General features: G+C 41.9%; 1 protein-coding gene across 1 annotated transcript in view; it reads right to left on the bottom strand.

Moving 5' to 3' along the window:
• Positions 1–10375, bottom strand: part of LOC135717187 (uncharacterized) — an 81186-nt gene extending 70811 nt beyond the window's left edge. The window contains exon 1 of the mRNA XM_065239147.1: positions 10292–10375. Coding sequence (XP_065095219.1) covers positions 10292–10375 — 84 coding nt within the window. The remainder of the gene's footprint in view (positions 1–10291) is intronic.
• Between the last annotated feature and the right edge of the window lie 1759 nt (positions 10376–12134).

Below are 12134 nucleotides of genomic sequence, written 5' to 3'. Positions count from 1 at the left end.
CACGTGTGCTGAACAAACTCGCCGAATATGAAGGGGAACGACATCCCCTTGCCACGCCAGTAGTCACGAAGCGCTTTTCCGTCGATGATGTTCTGGCTGGAGGGGATGATCTAGAGGAAGTAACCGAAACTTGTCACCAGCTGCAGGATCTCCTTGTTCAAGGGGGATTCACCTTTCGAAAATGCTGCGCCAACGATTTGAGCGTGTTGCGGCACATTCCCAAAGAACTTTGGGGATCTTCTTCCTAGACGGAGATTGGGCGCAGCGCTATAACGAAAGCCCTTGGGTTGCTGTGGAATCCGAGAACGGATCAATTTGGATGCCAGGTACCCCTGTCTTCAGATTATCGATGTCGTAACCAAGCGTGCCGTGGTATCCGAAATGTCTAGGCTTTTCGACCCGCTTAGACTTTTGGGGCCAGTAGTAATCAGTGCCAGAATGTTCATTCAAGGACTGTGTGCGAAACCGACTGACTTGGGATGAAGAGTTGCCAGCACAAGAAAGTCGTTGGTGGCAAGCTTTCCGCAGTGAACTGGACCAATTTAAGGAGATAACAGTGCCAAGATGCGTGCTTCCCAACTGTCATCGCGAGTACCAACTACACTGCTTTTGCGATGCATCCTCGAAAGGCTAAGGATGCTGTGTGTATGTCATTGGACCGAATGCTGAAGGAAAAATCGAAACGAAGCTCTTAATAGCCAAATCGCGAGTCGCTCCTCTCCGTGGCTTATCCATTTTTTGGTCAGATAGTACGGTCGTTTTAGATTGGATCCAATCTCCACCACACGAGTGGAAGGTGTTTGTATCGAATCGGGTGGCCGAAATACAACGCTTCACCCGAGGAGGTACGTAGAACTACGTCCCATCCGAGCTCAATCCAGCAGATCGTAACCTCCCGAGGAATTCAACCCAGCCAAATCATCAACGATTCCTTGTGGTGGCAGGGACCGCAGTTCCTCACAGAACCAGCAGATACATGGCCGACAAACCCGTCAAGAATCTCTACAATCCACGATGCCCAGCAGGAGAAACGTCTAGTCGTCGTGATAGCTACAATGGAAATCGATAGCTCTGTTTTCGAACGAAGCTATTGAAGGTTGGAGCCATACGGTTCAGCAACAACTGTCGACGTCCGAAAGCAGAGCGATGTTCCGGGAGTCTAACTCCAGCAGAAGTCGACGCAGCGCTGAAGTCAATGGTACGACTGGCTCAGATAACTACTTTTGCAAAAGAAATTCACCATCTTAAACATAACAAGCTGATACTTCTCGCCCAATCGATTTTGATAGTAAATCTCCTCTGAAAAACCTTAACTTATTTCTCGACGAGCATGACCTTCTACGCATTGGCGATCGGCTGAGCAATGTTACAGGCCCTTTCGATTCTAAATACCCGATGATTTTACCGGCAATTCAGTTTCTTGATGGCTCATTCTCGACATTTGAGGACGGCACCCTCCGGTCCGTCCTTGTTACTGGCGACCATGTGTCAACGATTTTGGCTCCTGCATGGCCAATACCTGGTACGAAAAGTAATTCAGAATTGCATCACTTGTTTCCGTTTTCGACCCACCGAGTACCACCAACAGATGGCACCACTACCAGCAGTTCGAGTGGTTCCATCACGAGTTTTTTCAAGAGCGGGGTTAGCGTGAAAATGTATGTTGCGGTTTTCGTTTGCCTGGTGGTAAAAGCGGTACATTTCGAAATCGTTCCCGATTTGACGTCCACCGCGTGCATCAACGCGATCAAACGGTTCGTAGCTCGACGAGGGAGGTTAATCGAGCTACATTGCGATAACGCGATAGCTTTCGTCGAGGCTGATCGCGAGTTGTCCGCGTTACGTCGTCGGTACCTCGAGTAGTTTAAGTCGGATGAGTGGAAGAACTACTGCATTGATTCCGGAATAAACTTCCGTTTCATCTCGTCTCGTTCTCCATACTTCGGGGGTCTGTGGGAGGCCGGTGTGAAATTGTTTAAATTCCACTTTCGTCGTATTTTTGGTGGAAATTCGTACACCTTGGACGAGTTTTCAACGGCAACAATCCACATCGAAAGCATCCAGAGCTCCCGGCCTCTCACTTCCCTCACCCATCACTCGGATGACCTTGCTTTGCTAACACCTGGTCACTTTTTGATAGGCGAACCGATGTTTTCGATTCCAGAACCTGATACGACGACCACTCAGGTAACTCGACTTTCTCGTTTGCAGGAAATGCGCCGATCTGTTCAAGATTTCTGGAATCATTGGTCCAAAGACTACATTAGCTAGCTTCATCAACGATACAAGTTGAAGGCAGGATGGCCTTCCACCGTTCATGTGGAACCTCGGACAAAAACGTACATGGGATCCGACGGGCTCGTGCGTGTGGATCTAGTGCGCACGAACCGCGGCTTGTACAAACGGGCCGTTACAGAGATACGAGTCCTTCCAATTGATTCTCCAAGCTACGATGTCGAACAACAGCAACCATCGACCTAGGATGACAGCTACTAGTGTTAAAACCGACGGTTTCAACGGGGCCCGGGATGTTCGAAGGAGAATTAATATTGGCACACTTTGTTCCAATAAATGAATTACATATGATCCGATTGGTCGCAAGTTTGCTGCAGATCCGTCTTCCATCAAGGTTCGTGTCGCGAGTTCGCTGCAGATACGTCTGTCAACATTAGGTATTTCTAAGTGTGTAGGCCAATGCTGTCCAGGGTTCAATTATTATATGGGTTATGGGTGGAGAATTGTTGATGTTACGCTTGGGTCCAGGGTTCGATTATGGTGTTGCTCAGTAAAGAATTGCTGATGCTAGACTTGGGTGCTGTGCAGGGTCCGATCGTGTTGGCTATTGAGTTGTCTTCGTCAATGTTGTTGTTGTTGTTGGAAATGGTGCTGACCATAATGATAATGTAGTAATGTAGTGATTGGTGCTGGAATGTATTATGTTGGAGATTCCACAGGGCTTGATCCTAAATACTTCCCGCTTTGAAGATGAATCCTCCCGATTTATTGTGTTACTATCGCTCGCATCTGCCGGATTTTGTATGTTGATATTTACGACTTGCCTATCGGGTAAACATGATGCTCTTGAAGTAATGAAATCGGATTGTTAGCGGAATGCTTAAATAAAGCAGCAAGAAAGGGTTATCTTCCATTTAATTCCACTTAAATAATTTTGGTATCCATGAAAGATACGTATTTCGACTACAATGTGCAGTCTTCATCAGTGTAATGCCCACTAAAGACTTATACCTGTGATCTTGACATTTTTACCTAGGGGATGAGTACTTAAGGGCGTTAGGTTTTTCATAAGTCTTTAGTGGGAATGACGCTGATGAAGACTGCACATTGTAGTCGAAATACGTATCTGTCATGGATAACAAAATTATTAAGTGGAATTGAATGGAAGATAACCCTTTTTTGCCGTTTTAATGATGCTCTTGTCTTGCAACAGGTACATAATAAAATGCTTAGACCGAAAATGTTGCAAGTAGATGATAGTCCCACACTCAGATGTTAGATGTTTGGTTTCTGTAGATCTGTAGCTGTTATCGGTTCTGAATGTGCAATTTGTTTAGAGTTTGAGTATCGAGATTTTGTTCGATTTTCACACCATCCAGAGGTGTTATGATGGGTAGAGCTTTTATAGAAAATGTTGTTGTGCTGAAATTCGTTCCAGTGAAATCGTGCAATTCGAGAAGAAGATGGTTCCCGACAGACTCCTGTTTGTATGGAGACAACTTGTTGTAAGCACCACAGATGACTTCTTAATGATGATATGGTTGTCCGTTAGTCTTCTAATGTCAGTTGTTTCCGATGGTTTGTAAAAATTCATTTTCCGTGTAGTCCTCGGATGATTTTGGAAAAGCACTCGTTCTCCGAGATGTCCTCCAGGTCGTTTTCGTTGCACATTATGTTTTCTCCAATCCTGTTAATCCTGGCTTCCTGTTTCTGAGTGACCATTACCAGTTACCCTGTATAAGCATCCTAAGTAGAGTAAACAGATTGCATACGTCTCCTTGAAGAAGGCAGCTAAATTTTTACCATTTTCACTTTAATTAACGGAATAATCAAGTCGCTTTGGGAATAAGAAACAACCTGTTATCAGTTATTCTGGTTTAGTGGAAACTAACAAAGAAGTAACATAGTGTGTAGGAAATGCTATCTAACATGGAGTTTAGTGTAATAATTTATTAGCTAAAGAATGGTCTCTCACCCCAGCAGGCCTGGGTTCAACTACAGTCGGCGCCGCTGGGATGTTCTGAGGCATAACATCTCTGATCACGCAGAGAACAACTCTGAAAATCGCAAACTTCGCGCATGTAGTAACATAAAAACACTTTGATAGTAATAACTCAAGGTGGGAGTAGCCGTCAACAATGCTGATGATGGTACAGCACGCAACAACCAGCCTACTGCTTTCTCTCTGAGATGACTACGTTGGTCATGACACCATCGACTGGAAATGCCTACCAATTTTCGGGATGCCTACCGATTCACAGACGAAAGCTTCAAAACTACCAATTTTACACTTTTCCTACCGAGAAACGCAGATTTTCAGCTATCTTGAAAAATGTTCAATACTTATGTTTTGTTTTCCGTGTAGTCAGTCAATTGGGTTGTTTACCTTCGAAAAAATATACCGATTTTTATTTTCCTTTCCGGTTCTGCTTAAACGCAAATATTGCCACAAAAGCCGCCACCTTTTCCGCCAATACCTCCGGAAACAATAGGATCTTTCTCCTCGACGAGGGGAACAGAGTCCTCCGCACGGCCGCCGACATCGACCTCCCTCCAGTGGCCAAAGTCCATTGGCATGGAGAGAAAAGTTGGCACTCTTCACGAATCCAATTGGACAATCGGATCAAGAACCGCTTCAATGCAGGGGATGCATCCATCATTTTGCGCAGATCGGTCGCCGAGTTACTTGGGTCCAACTATGCCGACCACGTACATCGGTACACCGACGGCTCCCGATCGATAAACGGAGTAGGTATCGGGATTTTTGGAGACGGTATTGCTGAAAGCAGCAGTCTTCCTCCACAATGCTCGGTTTTCTCGGCCGAGGCTGCAGCGATCTTCCGTGCCGCTACGACGCCAGCCAACAAACCGATACTTATATTAACTGACTCACACAGCGTCGTTCAAGCAATCACCTCGGAAGCACCAAAACACCCATGGATCCAGGCGATTATTAAGTACGCCCCACCATACACCGTGTACACATGGATTCCCGGACACTGCGGAGTGCCAGGTAACGAGTCTGCTGATCACCTTGCCGGAGCCGGGACATCGGGTCCCAGACTCACCAACAAGGTACCCCTTCAGGACGTCAGACGGTGGATCATGCGGACCATTCGAGCGGCATGGGAAGCTGAGTGGTTCCGCAACAGAACTGCCTTCATCCGCAAAATAAAAGGGTCAACTGAACTATGGAGAGAACTGGACAACCTGAGGGATCAACGCGTGATTTCGCGGCTTCGAACCGGGCACACTAAACTCTACTATAACTATGGTGGCCTGCCGTTCCGCAGAAGCTGCATCATCTGTGGGGTACCCTACACCGTCGAACACATCCTGTGCAACTGCCCGGAATTCCAAAATCTTCGGGAGTCACTCTGCCTAACTTCCAGCATCAGCGATCTGCTCGGGAATGATACTTCGGCCTCGGCAGCACTAGTAACCTCCTTAAAAGAAGCCAAAATCTACCACTCGGTATAGCAGGAATTTCTTTCGGCCGTCGGGACATCTCAGCTGGATCGATTTCCCCTATTGAACCCATGCCAGCTGAGCTCTGTTTTGTTTGGATTAATCGTTTGTAGCTTGTCTTAAATCATTTTGTTTTCTGTTGTTCTTCTGTTTCATTATTTTATATATTGTTATTTTTTCATATAAGTTGAAGAGCCAGCAACCAAAGTTATTAACTAAATGTTAATATACCATGTATCTAGAGGTTACTCACTCTGAGCCCTCTCCTTTCTTCGGAGATGAACTAGCCATAGGCTGAAAATCTCCTTAATAAAGAACTAAAAAAAAAAAAAAAATTATTCATCTGATAGAGATTCGTTTTCTGAGCACAACGATATTTTGATTTATAAGACGTAGACATTCATCTCGCTTTTTAAATCAAGATTTAAATTTTTGATCGTTGACACTAAATCTATTCGTTGACAGCTCGTTCCCATACAAAGTCCCACCAGGGGGCGCTAAGATGGAGATTTTTGTTAATGTTATCTTATTTAAAATAGTTCCAGTGTACCAAAATTGACAAAATTTTGGATTTCGGTTCCATTTTTTATGCAGATAATGAATATGTATTTAGCTCAAAACCCCTAAACAACCCAATTTGATCGAACGCGATGCGTTTCCCGCATAAACGCGAACCATCACTTGATCTTACCGATAATGGTTATAAATTATTTATAATCCCTCCTAAACTTTAACTGAAATGGTTATGGAACTTTACATGAACGTTTAATGATAAAGTTTCAACCTTATGTATTATGGTTTTTTGGAACTGGACCTTACAAATAATGGGTTGTTAAGAACCATTACCCTCCAAATTCTTGTTTTCTCCATACATTTTCAGAAAGAGAACTATATAAGAACGTTTTTACTTATGATTTGAGAACATTAATGGTAATGGTTATGGTCAGTAAGGTCCATTAATGGTTTTGTATTATCGCTCAACTTTACGTGGAATATATCGTGAATTGGTAATCAGTAAATTACAGGCAACCAATTCGCGATATATTCCACATAAAGTTGATCGATGTTACAAAACCATTCGTGGACCTTACTGACTACCATAACCATTACCATTAAAGTTCTCAAACCATAAGTTAAAAGGTTTTAATATAGTTCTTTTTCCGAAAATGTATGGAGAAAACAAGAATTTGGAACGGTAATGGTTCTTAACAACCCATTATTTGTAAGGTCCAGTTTCAAAAAACCATAATACATAAGGTTGAAACTTTATCATTAAACGTTCATGAAAAGTTCCATAACCATTTCAGTTAAAGTTTAGCAGGGATTATAAACAATTTTTAACCATTTTAGGTAAGGTTAATTTATGGTTCGCGTTTATGCGGGTTTACAACTTCAATCTAAACGGATGAGTTTTATTACGTTTAATCGACTTTTTCTGTTTGTCTCCTAGCGGAGATGCTATTTTCTGTTCTTCCCTTTTTTGGTTCCGTATTCCGTTCATCCTACTCACACTTTTTTTTAACTAGTTCGTTTATTGACTAGGCTCAGTCGTGTGTGACACTTTGCGGAGCCAAAAATCAGTAATGCTTGAATTTACATTTTAAACAGCAGTAGTTCTTGGTTAGTATTGAGTACCAATTACTCGTGGCGGGCTCGAGTTTAATGGGTAACAATTTCGATTGGAAGGAGCTAGGTAGGAAACTGGTTTCTGAAGCCTCCTTCAGAACTCTCGGACGGTTGACCAAATGCTTGCTAGGCATAGGCAAGTACCACAGAAACAGAAGTATAATAAGACTGGGACACAATTGCTGGAAATTGTTTGGAAAGGAGGGGGTGGTCACATCAAACTCTAACATCAGACAAACAAAGGAACTCGTTGTTCACCTGCATGTTATTTAACACATTTTTGTTATGATTAGACCAGTGTCAGTGTTTAATGAGTCACGCCAAGAGAAAACAGTTGAACTCGCATCACGGTTTTCGAAAGATTCTCTTTCTTTTCACTTGGCAGAGGACTTCTACATCAACTTCATATGACTTCTAACGAGAAAAAATAGCGGCTGTAGTAAATCATTATCTCAGTGATTATGTCAAATTATATTAACAAAAAATAGTAAAAATTTTCTTTACTGATCAGTACCAAACGTACGCCATGAAAATTTAATGCTCACTGCGTGTTTATGATCATTTCTTCGATTATATTTTATATTTAATTGCAATACCTTCCGTGGACCTTTATAGCATCGTATGTTTTGAATACTGTGCACGATAGGTAGCCAGTTTGACAGTTCAATATGTAGACTTGGCTTTACTCTTGGCACGACTCATTATACACCGACTCTAAATTAGCTATCCAATGTGTGAAGTTGAAGGACTGATGGCTCGAAAGTCCGAAATTGCGCGTGATTTGTTTTCATCCTTCCCCCACTCACAAAGGTTTTAAGTTTCGGGAAGCCTTCTTAAGACGGGCTACCGATAACTACCGATACAAGTTTTTAAAAACTACCGTTAATGAAAAAATAATCTTGGTTCCCTGGAGCAAAGTAAAGCGCACACTTTTTGTCTATAGATTTGAAGACATACTTCAATTCTCTGTGTACATCGTACGGATTAGGCAAAGAGTGTGCGTTTGACTTGCACTGTCGCATTAATGGCCCTTCGCTCATTTTCAACTTCAATTCTATTTTCATACTGCTGTACTCTTATGGAACTATCTACCTACCCTCTTCTAAGACCATTTTCTAGCTAATAAATTATCACACTAAAACTTCATGTTGGATAGCATTTCTAACAAACTCTGAAAATCGCAAACTTCACGTATGAAGTAACATAAAAACACATTGAATATAAAAGTAATAATTTGTTTTCGATAACACTAAAATTCTGGGTTCTTCAATTATGCGGGGCAGTATGCCCCATCTATCATCTAATATACTCCCACAACCAAGAGACTGTATGCTCTATTCTTAGCGGATAGTACAGCACTCACTAAAGCTGTGGCCCCACAGCGTTAATTTAAGTTGTCTCATACAGCACAAAATTGAATAAACACTTTCTTAAATATGCTTACCAAAATGGATCTGGAATCATAATCATAAAGATCGCGGTCATACGTTCAGCACAACCAGAATATCGGGAAGGTCATAATTGTGAAACTGCGTTGAATTTGGTGTCACTGGAAACACAACTTGGAGCGTAAAGATACGACTGCTGCTGTTTCTTTGGAACTGAAACGTGCTTTCGAAACAATTTCAAGGCCCTCGTTGTTAAATGCACTCAAGTGCTACGAGTACTGCATATAAATGGTTTGTAAACTATTAATCTGACGGAAATCAATGGACTGTTTTTAATGATTCTACTTCCAGTCCCGTGTGGGCAATAACCTTGGAGTGCCCAAGGGCAGTGTACTAGAGCCCCTTTTATTAAGTATGTATATTAATGACTTGCGACGTGTTTTACGATTTTGCGACATTGATCGACTTGAATGAAGATTGGCAATCTCTAAGTAGATTGTTGAAGTGTAAGCAGTTGAAATTGAATGCAATTAAATTTATGGCAATTTTGCGGAATCGAGTAAATGATAACGTTTCTGTTGTATAATATTTGCTGATGAGACTGTTGATCACGTTCGGGAGATTAAATATCTGCCATTATTATTGATGACAAACTTAAGACAACTCTCACATTGACAATGACATCAATGAAATTTCCAAGAAGTCTGGGATTCTATGTTGACTGATAAAATATTTTTCTGATGCCAGAAAAATACAGCTATACAAATCAATCATCTCTCCTCACCCAAATGATGCCCTTCCATTTTCAGAGTTGGTTGGAAATGCTATCTTTTATCGACATGAAGCTTGAGTGTGATAATTTGTTAGCTAGAGAAAATTATGAAGAGGGTAGGTTGTTAGTTCCGCATGAGTACGTCAGTGTGAAAATTTAATAGAAGTTGAAAATGAGCGAAAGGCCATTAATGCGACGCCCACTCCTTTACCCAACTCATTAATTAGTGGATGAGGAGACTTGATCCATTTCTTCAAATCTACAGGCTAAAGAGTGCGCGTTTGACTTGCTCATATGCTGTCTGTGGCTGTGGAATAGTTCTAGCGACGTTTCATCACTACCTAAAGCCCCACGTTTCCGAAAGCATTTCCAGTCGATGGTGTGTTATAATGCAAAATAATGCGTTGTTGATTGACCACGATGGCGGTTCCGTGGCGATGGCGACTGATGACTTGATCGGTGTTGAAATGGCGGATCTTAGGCTTGGAGCGTTGCAATGGCGGTTCGCAACCAGTGATACCTGTGCTGCTGCCGAAGTAACCTTTTCTGAATCCTTGACGAGAACGGTGGACCACGGACGAGATTGTATTGGCCGGACTGAGAAGGGTAATTCCTCCTGAATGATTAGGACTTTGTCCGAGGAAACTCTCAAATTCTGAGAGTAGAAGTTTCTTGAAGGTTAGTGGATGTGACCAAAAGATGATTGGGTGGTCACCCTATCATCGATCGGGGCTGATGGTTGCATTTTGATTGAACCATCAGCATAAAGCAATAACAAAAATTAAGGCGACGGAGTTCTCACCAAGAACTCCCAGCGCAGCAGAAAATGTGCACCGAGCGGATCGAAAGAGTCCGCTTCGATCGTACCGCGACCGTGCGGTATCATTATCTAGCAACCAGCGCGGCAACAAAGTATCACAATGTGGCCCTTTGGAAACGACGAAACGTTTGAGCACAGCAATATCACAACCCACGATGTGATATCTTATTCGCTAGACGGTGGCTTCATCCTGGTGGCCGTCGTCGTCGTCATCGTATAGAAGTGGCGGCGCAACATGAGCCGCCTAAAATCACTCGAAGCAACGTCGAGAAGGAACAATCTCAACGTCTAAGCGGGCGTCATCTGACGCCCGCCGAGTCAGCAGTTTTGGTGCACCCGGCACCAAGAAGGATGGCTCGGATCTGTGCACACGGCACCAGCAGAGTAAAATTATACCCAACTCTGTAATGAAAAATTCTAATAAAATTCAGTCTTGATCAGAACATCAACCGCGTCGAGTTGTTGATTTATATCACAGCTTCTTGGGAGAATAGGGTCTCGGCCTATTCCCTAGTTTTGCTAATTTCAGAGTTGTGGTAAACGGCCCTTGCGGGAGCGGGGCAAGCAATTTCTGATAGCAGAATCAGTTAGACTAAGACAGCCTTGACTGACTAGGCCGGAACGCGACGATCGTGAAGGCAATCTCTAAACGATAATCAAATAAAAGGGTTTGAATTAACAGCAGTAACAGGAGAAATCGTCACTTTCCTACACTGTAACTCACTCACTCACGTCATTGGGACGGTACTAATTGATATTTTTGGTCGCTATTGAAAATTTAGTCGATTGCTCAATTTATGTATGGGCCCAAATTAGGAGCATTTAGGCCGACAGTACAACCATTTCCCCTATATCAATTTCAGACTAATCCAACTAACAACAAGCTTTAGCATTTTTACTGTAGTTTTTTTTTTAGTCTGTGTTGGATTAGTAACATTAGTAGAATTATAAATGATTGCTCATTTATCTAGCAATTCTACTAATGTTACTAATCCAACACAGACTAAAAAATGCTACAGTTTCTAAACAACATGCACATTAAAGTTATTGGCAGATTGAGAGTTGCTTATTATGCACACTATACAAGTGGCTTCTTCGCCAGATCTGCCAGTGGACTGAGTTAATTTTTCAATGGAAGGGTTTAGTTTATATTGCTAATTGAAATTACACACTTAGAAAAAATTGATGTAAATTTAGGTGCTCTGAGACTGACATACACAAACGTCAATTTTGACATAAAATTGAGTCCTAATAGACGCGAAATTCAGCTCAATCAAACGTACTTTCGAACTTTGCAGTCTCGGAGTACTTAATTTTATATGACATGTTTGTTTAAGTCTCATCCTTTATGTCAAATATGGATTCCGTCACTTGTAAGATTAGGTATTTCTCAGCGTGTAGCTTTAATCTTTATCAGAATTCAAAAACTTTAATTAGAATATTTTTGTTTTGTGCCTTGAATTGAATACGAATTGCTATATTTTAAAAGGTGTAGAATAAGATAAAATTCTACAAAATTGACAAGACACACCGTGTCTGACTTGTTGGATCAATTATCATGATTTTCCATTTAATTAATCGGGTACCTCCCTATGTAACAATGCAGCACAAATTTTATCCGTAGACTATTTTAAAATCAACAGATATAGGAATGAAAGTACCTCAACTAACCCTAGGGAAGAAAACTTGGTGTACATGAAAGTTGAATTCGCCACTTTGGATATGACCTTCGATAATTCTTTGCACATTAATGGATCTAAATTGTTCTAAAAGATAGTACCTCCTTAAGTCCAGCTAGAGAGATGACTTTAATATATGAAAAAAT

The sequence above is a fragment of the Ochlerotatus camptorhynchus genome, unplaced genomic scaffold (assembly GCF_037179485.1).
Source record: "Ochlerotatus camptorhynchus isolate MF236.1 unplaced genomic scaffold, CSIRO-AGI_Acam_v1.1 ptg000052l, whole genome shotgun sequence".
Lineage (NCBI taxonomy): Eukaryota > Metazoa > Arthropoda > Insecta > Diptera > Culicidae > Ochlerotatus > Ochlerotatus camptorhynchus.
This window is presented reverse-complemented; position numbering and strand designations above follow the sequence as displayed.